This window comes from Macrobrachium rosenbergii, chromosome 55 (assembly GCF_040412425.1).
Source record: "Macrobrachium rosenbergii isolate ZJJX-2024 chromosome 55, ASM4041242v1, whole genome shotgun sequence".
NCBI lineage: Eukaryota > Metazoa > Arthropoda > Malacostraca > Decapoda > Palaemonidae > Macrobrachium > Macrobrachium rosenbergii.
The window spans coordinates 18261416-18288714 of NC_089795.1; the positions used below are offsets into that span (position 1 = coordinate 18261416).

Sequence of the window (27299 nt, forward strand, 5' to 3'; positions counted from 1 at the left end):
AAAGGATTCTGTTGTTAAGGGGTTACATGGGACACCATAAATTGTAAAAGCTAGGAGTAAACTGTTGGGTGGCACTACATTTCAAAAATACATAAGAAAAGAGGGCAATAGTCTGTTTGGGAATGACACATAAGTGGACAAAAATGTTTAAAATTTGAAAGGTTCTTGAGGTGTTAATGAGTTTAAGAAACTTATTAAAAAATAAGGATAATAAGTGGATTAGGGATATTAACAGAAGGTTATTACAGTACATCTATTTTTTTCATTCCTGGAAGATTTAGTACATCTGTTCTCTTGTTGGTTTTGTTTTTGGTTGTAAATTAAATTTTCAACCTTCTCTAGGAACTGCCATTACTAAGACCTTTTCAGTGTACTGTTTGTTCAGTTCATACCAAAAGTGTAATATATAATCTGTAGGCAGGTTTCATTCTTATTATTAGCCAAAAAACGGTGACTCAAAAGCTGATAGCAATTACAGGTATCTGTTACACCCAGAGTCTCGTTGTTTACCAATGTTGATGTAATAACACCTTTCAAAGGGGATCCAAGAGTTAACATTAATATAAAAAAGTTTAGTTAATGTTCGATGTCAGAACCATGAAAATCGTCAGTAACCGGAAAATCGTCGAAAATCGTCAAAAATCATAAGAAAACCTTACTTTTAATGCTTCTGGGTGCATTGAAAAACGAAACTGCATTATTATTGAGTTTTACATAAAAAACCTTCAAATTATGATTATTCAACGTTTTGGGGCCAAATTTCTTCCGCCGGATCATGCATTGACAACACTCGAAACCCGAACATGCGTCGTAAGCAGGGAAATAATTTCTGATGAATATATTTGAAAAGCGCCGTAATCCCTCGTTAACGGAACCGTAGAAACCGGGGGGACTGCCTGTATAGATAAGTGGCTTCTTGTAGCCTAATCTATATCTTAACAGAAACAGCTTTGTTAAAGATTACAAATTCCATTTGTATGCATCCCTGTTATTTACGAGTCCCATTTGTATGCATCACTGTTATTTATTTTTCAAATATTTCAGGCAAGAGAGGATATATGTAAACTGCAGCAGAGCACAGAAGAAGAGATAAGTGATGCATTTTCTTCCGTAGTGACAAGTGATGAGAACAAGAAAAGTAAATCTACAAAAGATGTTAATGGAGTTGATCGTCAAGATGGTGATAATTTGAAAAGGAAAGGAGCCTCAGGCGGTGAACCAAAGCCAAAGAAAAAGAAAAAACAGAACACTGACCAAGATTTCAAAGATAAAGAATTTTATATTCCGTATGCACATGAGGGTAGACACACTGAAGAAGGGTAAGTAACAATGATTTATTAAGCTTATAATTTTGGGAAATTATATTAAGATACAGGAAACTTGTGAGTACCATTTTTTAGCTGTAGGCATATTTCTTAACATTTTGATGCAAATTCCACTCTAGTTTTGAGTTTGTAACTCGTACATTTTTGTGATTTCAGTGCAGTCTCCCCATAAATTTTTTTTTATACAGTACTCGTTTTGATGGTGTTCCAACTAAACCTGGTGGATGGTAGTTAGTGCAAAGAGGCGAGTTGCTGGGAAAATTTTTTTATTTAGTGCCAATTATTAATGCTGCTATTTTCACTTTGCTTTCTTTTAAATGTTTATATTATTTTCAGTAGGTGTTTGTTATCTTTTTATAATTGTACTTCAACAGATATTAGTTATGCCTTGTTTGACAGCACGCAATTGGTATATGTAATATTATTATTATTATTCAGAAGGTAAATCTTTTTCATATGGAACAAGCCCACAGGGGCCATTGACTTGAAATTCAAGCTTCCAAAGAATATGGTTTTCATTAGGAAGAAGTAAGAGGAGGTAAAGGGAAATACAGAAAGAAAAGATCTCACTTGTTAAAAAAGAAAAGTAAATTAATAAATTAATAAATAGATAAAAATGTATTAAAATGCAAGAATAGTACTAGGGTAATGATGCATTACATCTTCACTTGAACTTTGAAGTTCCAATTGCTCGACATCCTCAGGAGACTGTTCCACAGTCCAACGATGTGAGGAATAAAGGACCTCTGGAACTTAGAAGTTCTTCAGCGAGGCACATTTACTGCATATTGGTGCTGCTGTTCAGCAAATCTGGTTTCTCCCAGCAGGAAAAGGGAATCAGATATCAGTTGAGAGAGTGAAAGATCTCTGTTCAAATACAACTTATGAAAATCAACAAACAAGAGACCATCCGTTGATGGTCCAAGTCATAACTGCTAATATTAGGAAACAGAAACCTACTGCCATGAACCATTCTCTCTAACAAGAGATAAATCTTTGGCAGAAGCAGATATCCATACTGGGGAACAGTATTCTAGTAAAGGAAAGACAAATGACCTGAAACAATTTGCATTGATTTAATCACTATTATAAATATATGAGGCCTTTTGTACAATGGCATTTTCCAGCACTATCATTAGATGTTTCTCAAAAGTAAGATGTAAGTCAAAAGTTACACCTAGAATAGTTAAAGCCTCAGACTCATTCAGCAGAGTCCCATCAACTTGGAGGGGAGACAGGGTGGAAAATCTGTGCAAGATCTGCTAATCAACGATATTTTTGTTCCACTTGAATTCAGCCTCATACCCAACCAACTACACTATTCACTATCTGCTCCATGCCCTGATTGAGACTAAGGGCAACTTCATTTCTCACAAGTGGAGACTAACTACACCCATAAGTGTTGCATCATCGGTATACTGAACGATCTTGTTTTCCAGGCCAACAACCATATCACTTGTATTCACTAAAAGTAAGTGGGCCAAGAACACTACCCTGTGAACACCGGACACAATAAGTCTTGGTTCACGGAAGATCCCATCAACAGCAACTCGTTGCTGCTTACCTGTAAGGAAATCTTGAAGTAAACCTAAATCATATCCACCCACTCCAAGATTCTGAAGTTTATAAATAAGTGCCTTGTGATTTACTAAATCCAAAGCAGCACTAAAATCTATTTGAATTACTCCACACTCAAAACCCTTATCAAGGGCCTCTTGCAAATGGTGTGTCAAATCTAAAAGGGCATCACAGGTACCTAACTGCTTCCGACATGCACACTGCATTGACTGTCTGCAAACAATCCTTTAGATTTCCCATACTTATATAGTGGCTTAAAAATAAGTTTTTCTGTAACTTGAGAGACCACAGGGAGAATAGAAATTGGCCTTTAGCTGCTGGAGTCTGCAGATATGCCATTCTTTGGAACAGACACTGTATTGCTAAGCTTGCTTGTGCTCATCTGCATAGTTGCTATGTTGACATAAAAATCTATAGAATCTACTAATCTTGGAAGACAACACGCTAGAAACCTTTTTAAAAAACAAAGGGAAGAAACCATCTGGATCTTCTATCAGGGACATCCTTAGCTGATTACTTAGCTTCAAAAGCTCGGTGAAGCAGTTCAGCTTTTTCCAATCCACCATCAGCTGTTATTAGTGGAGGAATGGAAGATGAGCCAGACCTAAAGATAGATGATACCAATTTGGCCCACCACAGGTGAGGCTCAGTAATATTTTCCTACCTTCCAGCTATAAAAAAGTATATTTTATACTTTAGCTTCTATTATGTGGTTTTGTGAATAATTGCATGTATGCAGTGCATGTAATGCTTTGTGTCTTGCTTATCATAAGTATGAGAAGTGAATATACGAGAAAAACAAGTACGGTCTGCCCAGTCATTTTGTATGTTGGGAACAGTTGCTCATTGTTATGTAGTACTCTTGAAGTCCATTTCTGTCCACCTGCTCTCATTTGCAATGCAAACTGGCCTTGTTTGCTGACCAGTGATGTCACTGTTATGATAAGTATAATATATTGAGAAGGAGAGTTTGCATTCCAGTACCAAAGTTACTGCTGCTCCTTTATCGAAGTCTTTAGTGGCATGGTTGCTTTAGGTTTGACCTTGTTAGGATTGAGGAATCACAGTCTTTCAGCAGTATCTGATAATCTGTGCTGACTAGATGTTCCACTCACTAAGCACATTTATGTATCTGGACAGAGAAATTCTGTACTTTCTATTTCTATGTCCTTTGCTTTAACTATGGTGTCAGCTGCTCTGCCTGCTGTTTCTTATATACCAATGGTTGTTCTTGCCTTTGTACTTGCTGGTCCCACACAGTCTGCTCTCCCTGTTATATCTGTGGTGTTGGCTGCTTTGATGGTATACCTGATTTGTAGGTTTCACTTGCTGTTCCTTATGAACAGATGGTTACTTCGTTACCAACTGTTACCACTTCTCTGCTACAGTACACCTTCTTTTGTAATGTCTCTTCATGTTCAGGCTGTCCACACACTGCTTGCTGTGACTGGGGTTGTTAAGCCTTTGTGACAGGTGTTTTTACACTTCTGTTGCACAGGCAACTCCCAGGTCTGTGATGCTTGGTGTGCTGTACACTGCCTCCTGTACTTGAGGTTGTTAAGCCCTCTGTAACAACTGTTACTTACACTTCTCTTGCACAGGCAGCTCCCAAGCCTGTGATGCTTGCTATGTTTGCCCTGCAGTCCACTTTTGTGTCTTCTGTTTCAGTTTTGCTAACATTCTCAGCTGCTAATGCTGTCTCTGCTATGCTGGCTGCTCCCAATAAGCCTGCTTTATTTCTTATTCTTGGTATGGTTTTGGCCATTCCTTCCACAAATACTGGTGAAGAAGATATAACTTTCCACTGAATTGCTGCTGCTTCCTCCCGGGTTTGAAAACTTTCCATTGCTTTGCTCCAGATATTTGAGTTATTTTTCCCTTGGGTTCTATTGCTTATGTAGTCCAGGAAGAGGTATATGCTTTCCCAAAGGAGACATTGTAAAGGAAGAATATGAAAATCTGGAGAGCATATGGAATTCATCACTATCACTGAAGCTTGTTCCAGCTATCCCCAAAGCTCTTTCTTTCGTCAAGATTGCCTCCTTCCAGGTCTTGTGGTCACTGTTATAGTAACATTTCCATTAAGTCTGGTGATGCATTGAAAGCAGTGTTTTTCTTCTAGGATTGCAACTCAATCTTCTCTTGTTTTGTGTCCATAGGTGATGCCTCATTGAGCAGCTTGCTGCAAAAGAGTATTTTTGCTTAGCAAAAAGGAATTTTTGGAAGCTCCTCATTTTACTGCTCAATCATCCAGTGATGTAACAGCATCTTTTAAGTCAGCCACTGTTGGTCACCATAATGGGAAGTATTCTTCATTTCCTGCAATCTCCATGGACCCCATGGTCCCAGACAAGAGTTCAGGAAGCCTCAGCAGGTCACTCTGCAAGATGCTTCTTCCTGTGCCTGATCCAGTCACTGTAAGAAGACTTGCTCTAAGTCATCTCATGTCTTTGGCTGTTGAATTTTTGGATGAGGACTATGGAGAGTCAACCCAGGCAAAGTGGGAAGAAGGACCTTTCCCAAAGGTCATGCACGAAGTCTGGTAGACTTCCAGGTAGTGATTTCACCACTTGTATAGAGATTCTTATGCTGTGGTGTATATGCCTTGAAACTTTTTGACAGTCATCAGCATTTAGATGACCTCCCAGGAACCATCACCGTCAAGAACATCCTGGCATGTTAATAAATGAATGGAAAACACAGGGACTTCCAGAGGTTACAGGTATTCATAGGCTGTTCAGAACACTTTCTTTCAGCCCACCCATAGCTAGAGTTTTACTGTATTGAAGCATGCTTTATGCAGAATCACCTTGCATCTTCTAACATTGTCCCGTGAACAGTCACACTGTTGCTTAATGAAACTGATATCACAGAGCATTTCCCTAAGTCTTTCACACCATTGACAGCAGGTGATGGTGATCTCTTTGTTCCATCAGCTCACTTTTGGCAAATTAAGCCAATTGCCAGTATAGTAATCCCTCACCTGACACTGTTTAATTTGTTCCAAGACTCACAACTTGAATAGACAAATGACTTTAATAGAATAAACCATTTTAAAATCCTCTCCAATCCCTAGCCCTTAAGTTTAGTGATGGGAGTTGCTTCTTTACCATCACCAACATACCATAGGGTAAATGCAGGTAGCAATTCTAGGTTTTTACCACCTACAAAATAAATATCATATAAAGAATTTTTATATATAATGTAAAATATATTATGATTATAATATGAAAAAATTGTGAAAAATATATACATAGCTACTAATACCATATCCACTACTATATTGTAAACTTCAGTAAACTTCAGGATGAAATTGTATCTTCATATATAATTATGTATAGTATTGGTCATGTTAGTTAAATAATTTACATACAGTATATACATTTGCCTTATATGCAAGAGAACAGGACAATTTAGATTTATTTTATATTGGAAAAATTAATGAGACAATATAACTTAATTTTGAAATTACATTTAATGGTGGTACAAGATTTCTTATATCAAAATTTATTCATTAGTTTTTGGTTGTCTATATTGGGAAGTTATTGTTTCATAGTTTAATAACAAATAATTGACAACTGTAGAAAAAACCTTTGGTATTTTCATACAAATATTTGTAAATCTAGAAAATTGTGAGCATATGACCCCATAAGTCATTAAGTGAAAATAGATAATCCTATTATTCCAAAATTAAAATCTCATCTTTATTATTAAGTTGAGTGTTCTTATCAGATTATTTCATTAAGTATGAAAAAAGAATATTTTTTGGACTTGAATGTATCCAGTAAATAATAAGATTTGACAAGTTGAAGTCTGTTATTTGAAGTACCATGTAATTTCTTTGTCTTGATTTTGATAAGCTGTAAATAACATTTGCAACATCAGAACATTTACAATAATTTGTACAGTGGTATGTTATGAGTTGCAGTGTTCTACTAGGGTAGGTGTGCAGGTATCAGATACTTTTGTATGTGGTTATGTACAGTAAGTACATACAGACTAAATTTTGTTTTAATCTTTCAGATATTCTCTCCAGTCTGGTTTTCATAAGGATACAGATCAGGCAACCTTAGATATGCTTGAGGATGATGATGTGAACCAAAGAAAGAAGAAAGCCTTACACAAATGGAATCGATATACAAAGAAGTTTGTCAGTACTCAGGTAAGATTAAGTAACCTTTCTTGTTATTTTTTTGGATTCATAAAATACTTTTCAAAACTGTTGTAGAGATTTATATATACTGTACTTCCAAAAGCTGGTATGTAGATTTTGATATGCACAAAAATTTTCAAATCGGTTACCACTTAAAGTGAAGAGAATGTCACAGAAGATTACAGATGGTGGTAATGACAAACTCCATAATCTGGAAGAAATGAATCTGAACTCTGTATCACCAATCTTTTCACTTGGTGGGGGCAACCACAAAGTAGTCCTGGTACTTGGATGTTTTCAGTAAATGTCACAAGATTTATGTTAGTAAACCTGCTATGCTTAGTGTAAAATGTAACTTGTCATGCTATACTGTTGGTAGATAAGTTGGGTATTCACCTACAAGAATTCAAAAGTGACATTGTAAAAATTATTCATCCCTATGATTCCTGATGGACTCTAAGACTTAAGCTTAACATTTTCATATCAATGTTTAGTTATCAATGTTTAGTGGAAAGTTTCTGCATTAAACTGCAAGCTTATTGTGTGTAAAAACATATAATAAATATTAGAATATATCCATCCCCTCTCAGGCAGGAAACTATTTCCCTGCTCCACCCACCATCCAAAACCACCTCTGAGTGAGTTCCTCTACAGAGCCTTACTGCCCCCCAACTCCCATGGTGCCCAGCCATCCAACCCACCCCCCCACCTTGGAAACTTCTCCAGGCTCCTCCCACCCCCCAAAAACCCTTTCTCAGTCTGTTTATGAATGTAACCAGTGGTACCAACATTTTCCTGAGGCTGCGCAGCATTGCCAACTATCCGAGAGCAGTTTTTTCAAATTTCAAAATATTAATAGTAATCCTTAAATTATTCGGATTAATAGAACCAAGGGCTTGTCGAATAAGGGTGAAATTCAGGTAACGGCAAGTAAACAAAATCTAGGGGGTGTTTAAGAGCAATTCCGTACCCTTCCTTACTTAACCTTGCCCATACCATATAACTGTATAAACACTCAGTAAGCTTATAAACAACAACCATCAAACTTTAAACTGAAAAACTTTATGCATAAGGCAATTATCTACCTTTTTTCCCATATTTGTAACAAAATATGCTGCATAAATACACTTTTGAAAAAAATGCATCTCTCTCTCTCTCTCTCTCTCTCTCTCTCTCTCTCTCTCTCTCTCTCTCTCTCTCTCTCTCTCTCTCTCTCTCTCTCTCTCTCTCTCTCTCTCTCTCTCTCTCTCTCTCTCTCTCTCTCTTCAGTAGGCAGATAACCTACCTCTGTTTACCCACAGTCTACCATGGTTTTATGACTATTACTGTATTTTTATACAGCAACTTGGTTATCAGTTGTTACCATATTGTATTACCATACACAAGATAAAAATGTGGAGCGGTTTGTTGTGTCAGGGTGAGTGATACAGGCAGTCCCCGGTTATCAGCGGGGTTCCGTTCCCAACGGTGTGACAATAACCGAAAATCGCCACTAAGCGAAAATCGGTGACAATAGCACTGATCCCCGGTTAGTGGCACCAATAACTGGTTAGCGGCGCCGATTAACCAGTGATCAGCGCCGATAACTGGTTATCGGCAACGAAAATCTGGTTATCGTCGTCGCCAGACAAGCGCCATAAAACCGGATCGCCAGTAACCAAGGCTGCCAATAACTGGGGACTGCCTGTAGTGTTATCTGGTTGTTTGTTTGTGGTACTGCGCCCAGGGCAAGGGCAACTTTTTTTCTGCATGAGACTTGTCAGCGATCAGGCATATCCTCTGTTGCAAGACTTCCAATGATGTAAAGCAACTCTCGGCTCAACCGCCATGCCACTACAGCTTAAGATGAGCACCAGCCAGAGGCCGTATTCACCTGCAGTGGCTGTCTTACCAGGTAAGGAAGCAACAAGTATTGTTTCAGTGCTAACCATCCTTTCTAGTTCAAGTCATTACCACACTTAATGTTTTGAAGTAGAATTGTCCATTCATCCCACCCCCTATCAATGTGGGATTCAGCTAAGTATTACATTTTTATTATAAAATAAAGTTTTATATATATTTACCAAGTAATTACTGAATTGGAGCCCTCCCTCCTCCCCTTTTTTTCATGGATTTTACAACAATAAAATAGAATGACGCTGTTGGCTGAGTTGCTTGCTTCCACCTTCCTGTTGCAATGGCCGGGGCCTTTCACCCCCCGCTTTGCAACTGACGCGTTACTGTGAATTTTGAATTAGGATGCCTTGCAAGCATAATTGTTAGCTAAGTAATTAATTGGTAAGTATATATAAAACTTTATTTTATAAAAATGTCATTTTTGTATGTAGGTAAGACAAAACCAAACAGGCTGTAGCTTAAGTTAAGTATACCTTAGTTTTACAAGACCACTGAGCTGATTAACAGCTCTCCTAGGGCTGGCCCGAAAGATTAGACTTATTTTACGTGGCTAAGAACCAACTGGTTACTTAGCAACGGGACCTACAGCTTATAGTGGAATCCGAACCACATTATAGCGAGAAATGAATTTCTATCACCAGAAATAAATTCCTCTAACTCTTCATCAGCCGGTCGGTGGAATTGAACTCCGGCCCATGGAGCGACGGTCTGAAGCAAGTTCACCGATGGCATGGGTGAGTGTGTGCATACATACATACCCTACACAAACAGTTGGTAAACTTTTGCTTTGAAAGAATATAAAAAATGAGAAAATACAGTAAAAATATTAATGAGAATACTGTAGCATAAAATATAGGTAAAAAAAAGTGAAGGAGTGTGTGCGTTAATGTACTTAGACTTCGATGTAAACATACCTCATTTATTGTTCTCTCTCTCTCTCTCTCTCTCTCTCTCTCTCTCTCTCTCTCTCTCTCTCTCTCTCTCTCTCTCTCTCTCTCTCTCTCTCTCAGTGCTGTACATATGCTTTAATAAAATGTGAATTACTGTATTATAAACATAAAAACATGAAACCAAACAAGCTCTATCAAGTCAGGTCCATCAAGCCCACTTCACCCATCCAAGACAGTATCTCCACCCCTTCCCAGCCATAGAAACTGCTCCCCAGCTCCACCCACCTTCCAAAACAACCCCCCTTCTCTGAGCTTTACTGCCCCTCCTCTCCAATGGCGGCAAGTCACCTGACCAAACCCCCTGCCATGGAAGATTCTCGAGGCCTCCCCCACCACCCAAAACCCTTTTCAGTCATTCTGAGTATAGGCAGTGATACCAAGATTTTCTTGAGGTTGCACAGCATTGCCAACCATCAGAGGGCGTTTTTTTTAAATTTTTTGAAATTTATATATATACAGGTTGACCATCACTAATCCGGCAATCGGTAGTCCGGAACAATCAGTGATCTGGCACAAATTTCAAGCTAGAGTAATTTCCAATGTTTCCGCACTAATTTTAAAATTTCCGGTCGCTGCGCTTAACTCGCTCACGTCGCTGCGATTTGGTGGCGCAGTGTGCTGCATCAACAAACTGGTAGCCTAGCCTACATTATACTGTACTCTATTCACATATTAACAGTATTATACAAACATCAACATAACGAATGTGCATCTTTTCATGGATCTTTTAAAAGTTATGCTTTACTACATTGTTTCCAATTGCGTATATTCTCATATTGCTTTTGTATTATAAATTGCAATCAATGTTTTGTTTTGGGAATCGATCGCGGTGTTTACATACTGTATTTTGCCGCATTTAACCAAGTTCAAAGCGCTTCTCTTGCTTCTAGTTAGCGTAAATGAATAGGGATACTTTATTTATTTGGGACAAGGATATTTTTCGTTATACGAAGTGTTTTTGTTGAAATATAACTTAAATAGGTCTCGTTGTGAAATTAATTTAGCTATTTTTTCGTTAATATATGACGTTTGATTGTATGTTAGTTTTATAAGTTAGTCATTATTTTATTTTCTGCATTGATGAAGTGTATGGGTATTGCAGAATGTATAAAAGAAAGCACATGTTTAATTTTATAAGATGTTTTTATAGCATAGCATTCTTATGTTTAAAGAGTATGTTATTGTTGTGACGTCATAGGAAGTGACGTCACAGGATCTAAAATGGCGGGAGGGAGAAAAATGTAAACAAACAACGAAAGGGAGTGTTGAAAGCATGGTGGAAAGAGGTAGAGAGAGCTCTCCTGAAGGTTAGGTCGATAATGGTTGGGTTGTAAGTCTGTTTGGTTTTTGTTGTCGTAAGCTGGATTGCATAGAGTAAAAAAGAACAACGTGAACAGGTGAGTGGATCACATAATTGAATAATTTAAGTATAGGTTAGGCTAGAAAAATTTTCAATTGGTAGCAGAGTGGTTCGTTAAAAATGGACGGATCTGATGGTAAACTTTGGGAGATGAAATGGAGGAGAGACTGTCCGAGATTTAGAAGGGCACAGGGCGATTATAAAGGATGGAGAGGACAAGTCGAAGATTGGCTTGTGGTGTGTGGAGAAGAAGTGAAATATCCGGGGATAGAGATAAGGAGGCAGAGTCAGAGTGTAGTAGGGCACTAGGAAAAACCATGAGTAAAATGGGGATGACCATAAATTTAAAAGAGAATTGTGTTAAAATAGAAGTATTAGGGGAAATGAAGGTAAAGTTACGAGAAGACAGACAGGGCCATTTAAGAATACCAATTTTGAGGAGGAAGGTAGAAGAAGAATTATTATTGGAGGGGTGGAAGGGAAAGAGCCTAAGGAAATTAAAGGTACAATGATGAAGTTACATCTACAATTAACGGAAGTGGAGATAAAATATGAAGCTAACAGAAGAAGCACAGTGGAGTGACGGTTTGGGGGAGAGAAGGAAAAAGAGGAAATAAAAAGTTACTAACTGACTTAACGCAAGTTGTGAAGTATGTAAAGATATAAAGAAATCCAGCTAAACCAGTAGTGGGATTTTTCTTGAGTAAGACATTCAATGAAGTTGTAGCAATGGATGTGGGAGAGATAGAAGAGAGAAAGTTCTTGGTAATGGTAGATATGGCAACAAGGTATTGTCAGGCTTTTTGGATAAAAGACAAGAAACCAGAAACTATTATAAAGACTCTTTTTGACGGTGGTTTATGATATTTGGGGCACCTTCTAAAATATTATCAGACAACGGGGAGAATTTCAAAATGAAAAAGTAAGGAGGATGGCAGAAAGATGGAATATTAAAGTATTATTAGCCACAGCATCAGAATCTCCATGGAGCAATGGATTGTGTGAAAAGACAGTAGGCATAATCAAAGAAAGCTTTAAGAAAGATGAAAGATGATGAGGAGGTGGATTGGTCCATAGCATTAAGATGGGTAGTGAGTGCCAGGAACTGCTTAATAAATAATGGTGGTTTCTCCCCTAACCAATTAGTATTTGGGAAAAATCCTTCCTTGCCTAATTTAATGGGAGAAGAAAGTTCAAGTCCTGCAAGCAGAGAGAAAGGTATGGAAGAAAGCATAGTAAGGGATACACTGAATGCAATGCATAAGGCCAGAGAAGTGTTTATCAAAATGAGTCTTGTAATAAAATAAGAATTGCTCTAAACAAAAAATGTCAGAGAACATAAATTTGAAGAAGCAGTAGTGGGAGACGAGGTATTCTATAAGAGAGAAAATGAAAATGAATGGAGAGGACCTGCTCAGGTAGTGGGAGTATCAGGTAAAACAGTAGTGGTTAAACATGGGGATTCTCTAAGAGAAGTAGCGAGAATACATGTTACTAGGATTCAAAGACTATCACCAGAAAAGGAGAAGATACTTAAAGTAGACAAAACACACACTGTGAAAGATGAATCCTTGCATCAAAGGAAGGGAATATAGATGAGCAGGAAGGAAAGATGATAATTGGCTGGAGAAGGAATGCTGATGTAGAAGAGACTATAGAAAGAGGTTTGGCAGAGGAAACACTGGAAGATGAAGGGAAAGTGAGGTAACAGAAGAAAGTGAGTTAATAGAAGAGATACCCAAATTCAGAAAGGGAAATAGAGTTAGAGCTATAAACAAAAATACAGGACAAGTAGAAGAGTGGACGATATTGAGCCTTGCAGGGAAAAGATTAAGCAAATCTTGGGCTGATTCGTACAATGTAGAAGACTCACAGTCAGGTGACAAGGGATGGGTTGACTTAAGAGATTATAGTCATGTAGAAAAAAATTGAAGATGAAGAAGAGGTTTTGCTAGGATTCGAAAATAGAAATGTAATTGAAGCTAAAGAAAAAGAACTACAAAGTTGGAGAGAAAACAAGGTATGAGGAGGTAAATGACATTGGACAAAAAGCTATATCTACAAGATGGATAGTAACTGAAAAGGTAAAAGGTGGGGAAAGGATATGTAAAGCAAGATTGGTAGCTAGAGGTTTTGAAGAAGAAATGGCTGAATGGGAAAAAGATGCTCCTACATGCAATGCCAAATTTTAAAATTTTGTTTTGACGGTAATAAAACTGAAAGATTGGAATTGTTATCGTTAGATGTAAAACAGCATATCTACAGGGTGATGAAATACAACGAGAGGTATATTTAAAACCACCTAGTGAAGATGGTTGGAGTGGATTATGAAATTGAAGAAAACTGTTTATGGGCTCAAGGATGCAGCAAAGGCATGGTATTGTAAGGTGGTAAAACTGGTGGAGGAGCTTAAAAGGTGAGAGGAGTAGATTAGAACCTAATATATTCTTTTGGAAGAAAGACAATAAATTGAATGGTATTTTATGTACACATGTAGATGATTTTGCTATGGAGGAACTGAAGGATTTTTAAAGGAAACAATTGGGAAATTGAAAGGGAAATTACAAGTAGGAGAACAAGAAAGTAAAAGTTTTAAGTATATAGGAGTAATAGTAGAGCATAAGGAAAATGGAATTTGTCTTAATCAGTGGCAGTATATAAATTCTATAAGAGAACCAGAAGCCAGAAGATTTACAGGTAATAGAGTATTAGGACAAAAGGAGTTAACAGAATATAGATCAGTGGTAGGACAGTTGAATTGGGTATCGCTACATACTGTGCCAGAAATATCATATGATGTTAGTGAATTAAGTAAAGCTTTTTAAAGAAGGAACGACTCAAGATATGAGAAAGCTGATTAAGATAGTGAGAAAAACTAAGTGCATAATGGGAGAAGTGATAATAAGTGAGTTAGAAGAAGAAAAGATTTATTGGGAAGCCTATGCAGATGCTTCATTCGGGAATATTGAAGATGGTCATACTCAATTAGGTTATGTGATATCATTGACAGATGGTAAAAGGAGAAGCCCTATATGGTGGAAATCCAGAAAATCTAGAAGAGTATAAAGTCCACCATTGAAGTAGAAGCTCTGAGTGTTGGGGAGGCCATAGAAGGATTGATATATTTCAAACATTTGTGGGAAGAGATAGTAGGAGGGAGAAAATTAGAAGCACTGGTGAAAACTGATAGCAAAACCCTAGTGACTGCAATAGAATCAAGTACCGGAGTAAGTAGTAAGAGATTAGGAATTATGTAGAGGGTAAAGAATTGGAGAATAATGGAGATTAGAGGATTAGGATAAAAAAGGCTGGAGGGGAGGGAGAAGGAGATAAGTGTGATTGTATGTTAGTTTTATAAGTTAGTCATTATTTTATTTTCTGCATTGATGAAGTGTATGGGTATTGCAGAATGTATAAAAGAAAGCACATGTTTAATTTTATAAGAAGTTTTTATAGCATAGCATTCCTTATGTTTAAAGAGTATGTTATTGTTGTGACGTCATAGGAAGTGACGTCACAGGGAAAAATGGCGGGAGGGAGAAAAAATGTAAACAAACAACGAGCGGGAGTGTTGAAAGCATGGTGAAAAAGAGGTAGAGAGAGCTCTCTGAAGGTTAGGTCGATAATGGTTGGGTTGTAAGTCTGTTTGTGGTTTTTGTTGTCGTAAGCTGGATTGCATAGAGTAAAAAGAACAACGTGAACAGGTGAGTGGATCACATAATTGAATAATTTAAGTATAGGTTAGGCTAGAAAAATTTTCAACGTTTGCGTGAATCGCGGTTGGCCGTTTTGGGGGCATGTTTTTTTTTTTAGTAAAAAAAATCAAGATTCCGTTCGCTATTTTCTCTTGATTTCATCATAATACGAGCTTTACATATTTATCTTTTATCGGCGTGAAAACAGTAGTAATTTGTATTCTTTCATGCCCAGTAGTTTTGATTAAAATACATTCTCTCCAGTTTTATTTACGGTCGAGTTTCATCCATGTTGCCGATGCACTATAATTTATAGTCATTAGCAGCTTGAATATTGTTTTCTGAGCTTCAGCTACAACTTGCAGCTTAAAGTTACTATAGCAGTATATTTCCCTGCCGATCTTTTCTCCAAAGCGAACAAGGGTATAGTGTAAAAAATATATCAGTCCTATTGTACAGTACTTGACGTCATTTGTAACATAACTACAGTAATTGTGTATTACCGTACGATGGTTGAAATACAAGCACAACAGTTGTTATCCGATACGATTATTAGCAAAACAGTTTCTCGTTCAGTTGTTTATGGCTGTACGCATTTACGCAAGAGTATAACGTTACTAACAATACTTTTATCATTCTCTTTTACTTTTTTAACTAGCAGATGGAATAAAGAGATGGAGGAAAAGAAGTTGGTCTCTCTTGCTGCCTGCGCAAAATCTAAAAATATTTCCTAAATATTTTTGTATCGGTATTAATTGCTAACCCCATCGTAAACTCGAAATATCGTAAGTCGAATTATCGTAACTCGAGCACTACCTGTATTTGATAATTGTTTTTTCTTTATTAACCAACTTGTAGTGATTTATGGGATATTTTAATTCTAGGATGAGGTGCTTAGCTACTGTGTTTCGTGTATTCTAGCCTAATAAATGGCTAAACCGGCACCCTCTAGGTCCCAATGATGCCGGATTAGTGATGGTCAACCTGTATATCAATTTGGTCTTGATCCCTGGTCTGGGTCTGTTGAATAATGTTGAGTTCTGGATAATGGCAATCCAGATAATTGAGGGATTACTGTCTATCATATATCTTTGGGACATTGGTCTCTGGTCTGGGTGTCCAGATAATGTTGAGTTCCAGATAATGGCAATCCAGATAATTGAAGGATTACTGCATATTGCAATTTGGAGTTATATTGTTCACCCACTTGAACAAATGTACAGAGTATGAAAATGTTACCCAGCAAGTTAGTGCAATATAAAAATGTAAATAAAGATAAAAATATATAGATATTACTCAAGTAACTGATAGTGCAGAGTGAAACTCTCCCTCTCTCACACGAACTCAACACAGGTTTGATATTCTCTAAAGTATTCAGATACGACCACCTTACTGCTCAGGCACCAGATCAACACTCCTGTATCCTTGAGGTGCCCTCATTTCTCTGTATTTGCACACACATAGCACACTCCTTGTCCTTTTACTTTCTCCTGTGTTGGCAGCACTGGTAAAGGTAGTGCAACTAGGACCATTGCTGCGGTGCTATATGATCATCTTATGCCATTAATACCTTTCTACCACTCCTTTTCAATGGAAATGTGCCGTATTTGTTGAGCAGTTGCTGACAGGCTCTTAGAGAGAAATCTGGAAGAGATATAGAAGGCTTTTGTATACCATTTCATTGTTCTAACTCACTCGATAGCACCATTTTGCATATCTGACTTATCGACAAGCTCCTTGAATTTTATTTAGTCTACAGTGACATGTCTTCATGATAAGGTCCCTTTTCCAGTGGTCATGTCTTCTTGTGGAGGCTAACAGGCCAGTGTATATTGTTGTAACAAGGCAGATTCTTTTCTGTCCATCCATTTGAAGGTTAAGTGATGGCCTTTCTTTCTAAATATAGTTTCTCCTTTCTTCATGCCTGAGGAAAAGATTGGCACCCCTTTCCTATTTTTGTGAATGGTACCAACCAGTTCAGTATTATCATTGGCCTTCATTATCATTATCAAGGCCTTCACTAGAACAACAACATATCTGCATGATTTTTCAGATTATGGGTTATGCATACCACCAGAAGTTAGGTTAGGTTAGGTTCATTCCAACAGATAGTTGTAAATTAGGCACATTGAACTTTATTTAAGAACAGAAAATATCCTTGCATGTACTGTATATGAATAGAGATAAATTAGAAAGTTGCTCATTTTCAGTTGCATTTTTCTCTATTTTTTTTTTTACTGTATGCAGGTACACTGTTAATCTAAGTAGAGAATATGACCTGCTCCATTGTGGTCTAGGGGTTCATCAGCTGGAGTATCTACATATGTTTCAGTATAAACAACAATATCTATGACATACCCAGTTGTATAGTCAAAGATAACGTATGTTTTTATACCTAAACGATGATGCCTCTTTGATCTAATATATGGTTTAAAAATAGGGCACCCTTTGAACAACATGACTTTCATCTGTCACAAGTTTTTGGAATGAATAAAAAATCTTTGTAAATTGTTCATGTATTTTTGCCTTAATGTTCCTTATTTTCCATTCTGTCATTGAAATGGCAGTCTCTCAAGTCTGTAGAGTGCCTGCTACCAATGACGGGCAATAGCCAGTCAGTTGATCAGCAACATGAGGTCCATGATAATGATTGGTTTCATCAACTATAACTTATAGTACTTCATCATTTGCAAAAATTCTAAAATAGCCTTGATATATCACTATCATTATGCAGTTCAAACTCATTCATCACTGGCTATCCCAGTAAAATTGTAATCACTAGGTATATAGGTTCTTCCATCAGTCCAGCCATCACTTTCTGAAGCTCTAGTTGATGTGCCACCATGCAACCAAACACTATGAGCCACACTGCCTCATGATGTGCACATAGTCACTTTTTGCATCACTGTGCTCTTCCTGTTGATAACTTGGATCATCAACATCATCATCATTGATACATATAACTACCCTAAGCCCTCCAGTTTATTATTGTCATTGTCACTCATCATTTTCACTATCAAAGTTTGCAAAATCACCTTCCTCCATTTCGTAAAATTCCAACTGCGGGACATTTCTTCTTTTGTCAACAATCTTTTAGGTATTTTATGCCTAGCACTGGTCTTGGATGTTGCCAGATTCACTAGAATTGTTACAAGATGTATTGGGATGGGAAGATGGAAATCTGGGTGTCACACCGTCCACTTCCATCACAAAATCTTACGGATAACTGTTGTTCCACCTCTGCACAGAGCAGTTTTGAAGAATTGCCATATAATGACTTTTTGGCTCCTTCAAGCAATTTGAATGCTTTATCACAAAATTCATTCAAATATCATGGGGTGATGTAATTATCATGTGATGCATATGGGAACCTTTTCCAGCCTTATGGCACATCATATGATGATTTCATCTGCAAAGGGTTAAAGAACAGCCTTTTTATGGCTCACGAAGTCATCTCGATAGCCTTTGAGAAATCTCAAGAGTCTGAGTTATCTTTAGTCAGTGTTTATGTGAATGAGATAAGTGCTCCACAGACTTCATTTTCATTCCAAAGAAAAGTTAATGCCATTTCACCTTGAATGGTTGACTATAAATGCTTAAATACTTATTCTCTGGGCCTAGTAGTTGCGTGAGGTCAAATCAGAGTTGTAGCTATTGAATTTTTGGGATACTAGATCCCTCTTACTCACCCTTATAAGCCATCCTTGATGATATCACTGCTGTTAGTATTCCTTGAAATAATGAAATGCACGTATCTTCTTCACCCATACAGTTGCAAGTCTTTTTCTAGACCCATGTTGTCTCCAGATTCATGGGTTCGTCTGTCTTGTCCAGTACTGCCTAGGTTCTTTAAGTTTGACTTTTTTTCTCTTAACAGGTCAACTCTTTCTCACCAAAGTTGCAAACAAGACACTGTAAAAGTAAATGGTTTGTGCTAAAACAAAATCAATGTTTTTAAAGTAAAATGTTGCATTAGTCTTGTACAATCTTTATTGCTATATACAGTGCCCCCCCGGTTTTGCGCATTTCACTTTGTCTCAGATTTTTGTGGGACACATCATTCACTTGTCCGCAGGGGAAATTTCACTAATTTGCAGATTTTTCTTTGGGCCATATCTAAACTTATCACTAATTCTCTTTTTTTCGTAGAGCAACGCTATTTATTCACTAATTACTGTATTTTTTCGTTAAAATATATGTATACTGAGAGAGAGAGAGAGAGAGAGAGAGAGAGAGAGAGAGAGAGAGAGAGAGAGAGAGAGAGAGAGAGAGAGAGAACAGTAGTTTTTACATCAAAGTCTAAGCACAGTATAAATGGATGCTGTAAGTTAAATAACGTTTCATTGATATTTTAGTTTTTTTTATTAAAGGATACAGTATTATACTGTTTGAGAGAGAGAGAGAGAGAGAGAGAGAAACTGTGGTTTTTACATTAAGTCTAAGCACAGTAAAATGGATGCTGTAAGTGAAATAATGTTTCAATGACATTTTGCTGCTTTTTCCAATAAAGTAATATGTATATTGTTTGAGAGAGAGAGAGAGAGAGAGAAAGCCGTAGTGTTTATATGTACATCAAAGCAGAGTAACTTGCTGGGGATGCGAACTAAAGGCACTTAATCTATGGCTGGGATGAGAATGTTGGGAGTTGCCTATGCATGAAGTTCAAATTTTAAATATTTTTACGGTTATGAGAGTTGAAACATCAACAGTGATAAAACATTCTCTCGTGTACTGTTATAATATTGTGATAATCATAGTCAACTATGCTTGTAATGAAATACGGTACAGTAAATCAGATAAAGCCAAAAAATGGCAATGCTGCCTATGTCAATCTATCGTGACTTGCTGGATTTGTTTATTTTTATGTTTTTTCATTCTTATGGTACAGTAATTGATATTATTTTCATTAAAGAATATGTACAGTACAGTACTGATGTACGAGAGAGAGAGGAGAGATTACGCCATCACTGAAAAATTGCTACTGGAGCCTACGTATGGAATTCGGATTTTGAATATTTTTATGGTGATTAGATCAACATAGTATAAATAGATTCTGTAAGTGAAATAACGTGTTATAGATATTTTGCTGTTTTCTCAGTATATGTATACTGAGAGAGAGAGAGAGAATGATATCACAAGAATTTTGTAACAGATTTATGGGAGATGGTGAAGACCAACCACAAAATGACGTAAATCAAGAACTTAGTGTAGTAAATAATTTTTTTTTATCATAAATGTATTTGTACGTAATCACAAAAATACTAACATAATGTAACAAACCTAGTATTCTGTTTGGAGGTACGTGTCCTGTCGTTCTAAACTACCCACATATTTTAGATGCTCTATACAGTACTAGTACTATCCTAAAATATGTACGTGTACAGTAAATATAATTTCAAAATCATCTTACAACACAGGAAAATATCAATATACGTAAAATGTATGCCCAGTGTGTTACAGTATGCACAGAACGATGCGCAAAGTTATGTAGGCCAAAGAAAACGTGTATGTCTGAATGATAGGGGATACTTAAGAGTAACAGTTGTAGGCTGGTATATTTAATTTTACAATATGACCTTCAAATGATATTAGGGTTTTCTGGGATGAAAGTTTGAGGTATATTTTTTGTTTGAACTGTCAAGTTTAGCAAACTGTTAAATTAGGCAGTTATAAGCATTGTAGGGGTGTATATAGCCTACTTAAGAGTAACAGTAGTAGGAGAGTACTGTAATGTAAGGTTACTTTGGGTGTTTTGGGATGATGGTTTGGGGTGTATTTTTGTGTGAAATATTAAATTGTTTTAGTATGATAATTTAAGGTATATTTTTTATTTGAACTATCAAATTAAGCAGTGAAATGTTAAAACAGGCAGTTATAAGCATTTTACTTGAAGGGGTACAAGGTATTTGGCAGTTATAAGCATTTTTAGAGGGGATTTTTGCATCTCTGTGGATTTTGCATTTCCGTGGTAGGTTCTAGAATCTATCCCGCGTAAAAATGGGGAGCGCTGTAGATGTGAATCATGGTTTGACAGTGAAATTACATTTATTTAAAGGTTTTGTTGATTTGAGAATAAATCCATAAGAAGAATTTTATGAGTTAGATGATAGAGCATTGTGAGAAATGATATAAGGGAGATAAAGGAAGTTCCATTTGCATGAGTGTCACCTGGGCTCTTCTAGAAGACCCAGTCTTACTTGGATGAGAACTTTTAGTGTGAAGAGGCTGAAGAAGAGTGGAGAATTGTAAAAGTGAAAGCAGGGGAAAGATTTGTGTGGCCCATTGTGTTTTCCAATGTTGAAGATTATGATGAAGAACAAGATTAATTTTTCAGTACAAAGCCATTACTTTTACCGTAATTGCTTACTTTATGGTACCACTGTTATGTTGCAGAAGTTCAGGCTACGCATTGATTGAGACATTTGGCTACTGGAGAACTTGAGAAACCATATGGGCATGTGCTAAGGTACTTTTTTTTATACCAAGACTTGGAGTGGCTGGGATTCATACAGAGATTCATGCAGATGTAGAAACAGGCCATGTAAAAGTAATGGGTTTGTATTAAAAAAAAAAAAATTGATTTTGTTTTTATGAGATTAAATTTTCATATGTTTATTGTTTCAGGAAAAGAATAAGAAAATAAAAACTGAATCTGGTGTGTGGATTTCTGCATCTTACAAAACTGGTAGGTATGAGAAGTGGCTAGCTAAAGGCAAAAAGAAAGATTCTGAGAATGACGATGGCAATCGGAACTCTGACAGAAAAAGAATGGGCATCAAAAGTAAGTAATTAGATGTGTTGACATTTCAAAACTAGTATTTTTCTGCTTTTTCCATTCATTCCTGAATTTTATTTTTTACTTTCTCATATCAAATGTAATTAAAATAATCTTCAGCCTTTCTCTGTATTTTTCCATTATCAGCACCATTTATTTTGGTTTCCAGGTTTTAATGTCTTATATTTAGATTTGTATGTCAAAATTGGGAAAAAAAAATAGCCAGTGTAAGGGTTCCTCCACTTTGCTGATATCCTTTCATTATTAATATAGCTTCATTATGGAGAAGAAATATGCCAGTTCTCTTTTTTCTGACGTCATCCTATCCTTATAATAGTAACTTCAGTTATCCTTTGATTGGCCACAAACCCATCACTGTATAGCCCACACTCATGGTTTTGAAATTGGCAGACACTTCATTTTTTGTCTCAAGAAGGGCAGTAGTAGCTCCTCATGTGTCACCCAAAACCACAGGTTTACAGTAATAATTTGTAAAAGTGCAGATTGTGTTTCCATAGCAGGATTCCTGAAAGGTTATTAACCCTAATTCATTTTCCTTAATATTCCTAATCCTTGTTTCATCCTTTTTCACATCATTTGGTAATTAGGTGATCATGGATTCAAGTATACACTTCACATGTAAATGTCTTTGCAGATTTCAGTACCAAAGGTGATGTCCTTCCAAGCATCTGCAAAATTGTAGATGGCAGACTTCAGCGAGTACTTCCAAAGATTCTCTGTCCCCCCCTTGTATCCAAAGCCTTGCTTCTTCTCCTCCTCATCCTCCAATACTACCATCACCTCCTCTAGGAACTTCCTCAGTATAACCATTTTTTGCAAAAGTAACACCTTGGTCCATTGGCTGAATAATTGCAGTCAGATTAGGAAGCAAATACATGACCCTAATATAACCTTCATCATCACCCATCTGCTCTCCCATTTTTACTTTAAGTATCATTCTACATCAAATATAGCTTAAATTATTATCCTATTACTACTGTATTAATCTTTGAAATTATATTACTAATATCTTTTCAAAGTCATCTTAAACACTAGTACCCTTTTCCAACCAGAGAGAGAGAGAGAATGAATTACCACTACGACTTACATTCAGCCATTCTTGTGCTGGCACTGGCGAGAGAGAGAGAGAGAGAGGGTTTATCTCTTTAATCTCTCGAGGAATGTTAATCCATTTCTCTTTACTGCAACTGACAACAAAAAATTGTTTTTTCTTTGTCTTCCAAAGATGTAGGCTACTGCTTTTACTAAGCATTTTTAAAGCACCATGAACACACACACACACACACACACATGCAGTGTGCATAGGTAAAGAGATTCAAATTAGCAGTATCTTTTTCTGAGAGAGTGAAGGGCTGAACTTAGTATCTATTTATAATATATCTATCCATTTCTCATAGAGAGAGAGAGGAGAAACTGATCCTCTGCCCTTAGTCTGCTTTGAAAATGCATAAATGTAATTTCAGTATACTGTATTATTATTATTTAATTTAATCTTATTAATATTTGAAAATTTGCTCTTATTATTAGGTAAGTCATTCATACATCATACAATCATAGTTAGTCGTCACCTCCCACAAATTTGTTAGAAAAATCTTATGCAGTCATTCTCTCTCTCACGTCAGAGAGAGAGAGAAAAAAATACTACGCATCCTCTTTATAGTGTATGCAAAGCCCGTGAGGTACAAGCTTTGTGATTGGTTAAAATCCCACCCTTCCCGCCAATAGCATGTCATCAAGGAGGGCAGGAAGGGGAAGAGGGGGTTGTTACGAGTTGTTATTGGCTACTGTCAGTCCTGCCAGCCAATAGCGTATTGTCATGGAGAGAAGGGGTTGCTAAGAGCTTTGTTATTGGCTACTTCTAATCCTCCGAGCCGGTATCGTCATAAGCCTACGTCAAAGCAATAAAAAAGAATTGTCACACAAGTGATGATGGGATTTTAGTATATTTTTATGTTTATATACAGTAATCGATATTTCTTTGAAGGATATATGCAGTACAGAGAGAGATATGGGCGGTTGGACTTACTTAAATCTCAAAAGTGAAATTATTTGAATTATTCGGGGACAGAGAGAGAGAGAGAGAGGTTGAATGAAGTGATTACATCGGTAAGCAGTTTTATGATTTCACGGGATTTTAATTTAACTTTTATCGATACTTTGCTGTGGATACCTTAATATTAATATTCTAAAATTAGTGAATAATTTTTTCATCATAAAAAAATGTATGTAGTCATGAAACTAAAATGAAAATCAGTAATTAGTGAAAAAATGCGCGAATGTCAATTTTCTTCCATTGTATGCGTTGGACACCGAGTCATCCCAAATATTTCCGTCGAGAATCACAAGAAAACTTTAATTTTAATCCTTTGGGTGTCTTGAAAACAACAAATCCTGCATTTATATTGAGATTTTCATAATAAAAACCCTCCAGATATTGACTATTCTGCTGTTTTGGATGCATATTTCTTTCAATCGTCGTCGGACTGGCGCTGTCCAAAATACCGTCGAAAATCGTAAGAAAACCTTACTTTTAATCCATTGGGTGTCTTGAAAACAACGAATCCTGCATTTATATTGAGTTTCTCATAATAAAAACCCTCCAAATATTGACCATTCTGCTGTTTTGGATGCATATTTCTTCCGATCGTCTTCGGACTGGCGTTGCCTGAAATACCATCGAAAATCATAAAAAACCTTACTTTTATTTCTTTGGGTGCCTTGAAAACAATTTATCCTGCATTTACATGGAGTTTTTCAACAGAAAATCCTCCAAAATTGACCATTCTGCCATTCTGGAGCCATATTTATTCCATCGGAATATTTTCAGCGTCGTAGAACCTGGAACCTGGGTTGTAACCCAGAAATAATTTTTATGAATATATTTGAAAAATTGTCAAAGAACGTCTTAAGCGGTATATATAAACCTGGATATATATATATATGTATATATCTCAGGTTGAAGAGGTAAAGGCATGCATGTCTCTTACAAGAACAAGTTTATTCTGAATATCACATGATGCATCCTCAAGGCTGGAAATTACAGGCAATGAGGATGCATCATGTGATGTTCAGAATAAACTTGTTCTTGTGTTTATGAAACTCAACCTGAGATGTTTGTAGGTCTGTTTCCCCTGATTCTTCTACATATATATATATATATATATATATATATATATATATATATATATATATATATATATATATATATATATTATATATATATATATATATATATATATATATATATATATATATATATATATATATATATATATATATATATATATATATATATATATATATATATATATATATATATATATGTATATATATATATATATATATATATATATATATATATATATATATATATATATATATATATATATATATATATATATATATATATATATATATATATATATATATATATATATATATATATATATATATATATATATATATATATATATATATATATATATATATATATATGTATATATATATATATATATACATATATATATATGTATATATGTATATATATGTATATATGTATATATATATATATATATATATATATATATATATATATATATATATATATATATATATATATATATATATATATATATATATATATATATGTATATATATGTATATATGTATATATATATATATATGTATATATGTATATATATATATATATATATATATATATATATATATATATATATATATATATATATATATATATATATATATATATATATATATATATATATATATATATATATATATATATATATATATATATATATTTATTTATATATAATCCGGCAATCAGTAGTCCAGAACAATCAGTAATCCGGCACAAATGTCGGCTAGAGTAATTTCTAATGTTTCCGCACTAATTTTCAAATTTCCCGGGTCGCTGCACTAACTTGCTCGCCGGCCGCTTCGATTTGGTGGCGCGGTGTGCTGCATCAACAAACTGGTAGCCAAGCCTACATTATACTGAACTCTATTCACATATTAACAGTATTATACAAACATCAACCTAACGAATGTGCATCTTATTCATGGATCTTTTAAAAAGTTATGATTTACTACATTGTTTCCAATTGTGTATATTCTCATATTGCTTTTGTATTATAAATTGCGATCAATGTTTTGTTTTGGGAATCGATATCCCGGTGTTTATTTCGCCGCATTTAACTAAGTTCAAAGCGCTTTTCTTGCTTCTAGTTAGCGTAAATGAATATGGATACTTTATTTATTTGGGACACGGATATTTTTCGTTATATGGAGTGTTTTTAAGTCGAAATATAACTTAAATACATTTCATTGTGAAATTAATTTAGCTATTTTTTTCATTAATATATGACGTTCACGGGAATTGCGGCTGGCCGTTTTGGGGGTATGTATGTTATGTGTAAAAAAAATCAAGATTCCGTTTGCTATTTTCTCTTGATTTCATCATAATACGAGCTTTACATATTTATCTTTTATCGGCGTGAAAACAGTAGTAATTTGTATTCTTTCATGCCCAGTAGTTTTGATTAAAATACATTCTCTCCAGTTTTATTTACGATCGAGTTTCATCCATGTTGCCGATGCACGATAATTTATGGTCGTTAGCAGCTTGAACATTGTTTTCTCAGCTTCAGCTACAACTTACAGCTTTAAGTTACTGTAGCAGTATATTTCCCTGCCGATCTTTTCTCCAAAGCGAATAAGGGTATAGTGTAAAAAATATATCAGTCCTATTGTACAGTACTTAACGTCAATTGTAACATAACTACAGTAATTGTGTATTACCGTACGATGGTTGAAATACAAGCAAAGCAGTTGTTATCCGATACGATTATTAGCAAAACAAGTTTCCCGTTCGGTTGTCTATGGCTGTACGCATTTATGCAGGAATATAACGTTACTAACAATACTTTTATCATTCTCTTTTACTTTTTTAACTAGCAGATGGAATAAAGAGATGGAGGAAAAGAAGTTTTTCTATTGTAAGTTGGTCTCTCTCGCTGCCTGATTGTAGCTGCTTCCTGCGCCTGCGCAAATTCTAAAAATATTTCCTAAATATTTTCGTGCCGGTATTAATTGCTAACCCCATCGTAATCGTAAACTCGAAATATCGTAAGTCGAATTACCGTAACTCGAGCACTACCTGTATTTGATAATTGTCTTTTCTTTATTATCCAACTTGTACTTATTTATGGGATATTTAATTCTAAGATGAAGTGATTAGCTACTGGGTTTCGTGTATTCTAGCCTAATAAATGGCTAATCCGGCAAAATGGCTAATCCCGCACCCTCCAGGTCCCAATGATGCCGGATTAGTGATGGTCAACCTGTATATGTATGTATATATATATATATATATATATATATATATATATATATATATATATATATATATATATATATATATATATATATATATATATATATATATATATATATATATATATATATATATATATATATATATATATATATACAGTACCTGTATATATATATATATATATATATAT

At 35.5% G+C, this 27299-nt stretch overlaps 1 protein-coding gene across 3 annotated transcripts in view; it reads left to right on the forward strand.

Moving 5' to 3' along the window:
* The window catches only part of LOC136835492 (ATP-dependent RNA helicase DDX54), a 241468-nt gene that overhangs the window by 202293 nt on the left and 11876 nt on the right, over positions 1–27299 (forward strand). For all 3 annotated transcript variants that reach the window (XM_067099067.1, XM_067099068.1, XM_067099069.1), the window contains exons 14-16: positions 1045–1319; positions 6927–7065; positions 21582–21738. In XM_067099067.1, the coding sequence (XP_066955168.1) occupies positions 1045–1319; positions 6927–7065; positions 21582–21738 (571 nt within the window). The remainder of the gene's footprint in view (positions 1–1044; positions 1320–6926; positions 7066–21581; positions 21739–27299) is intronic.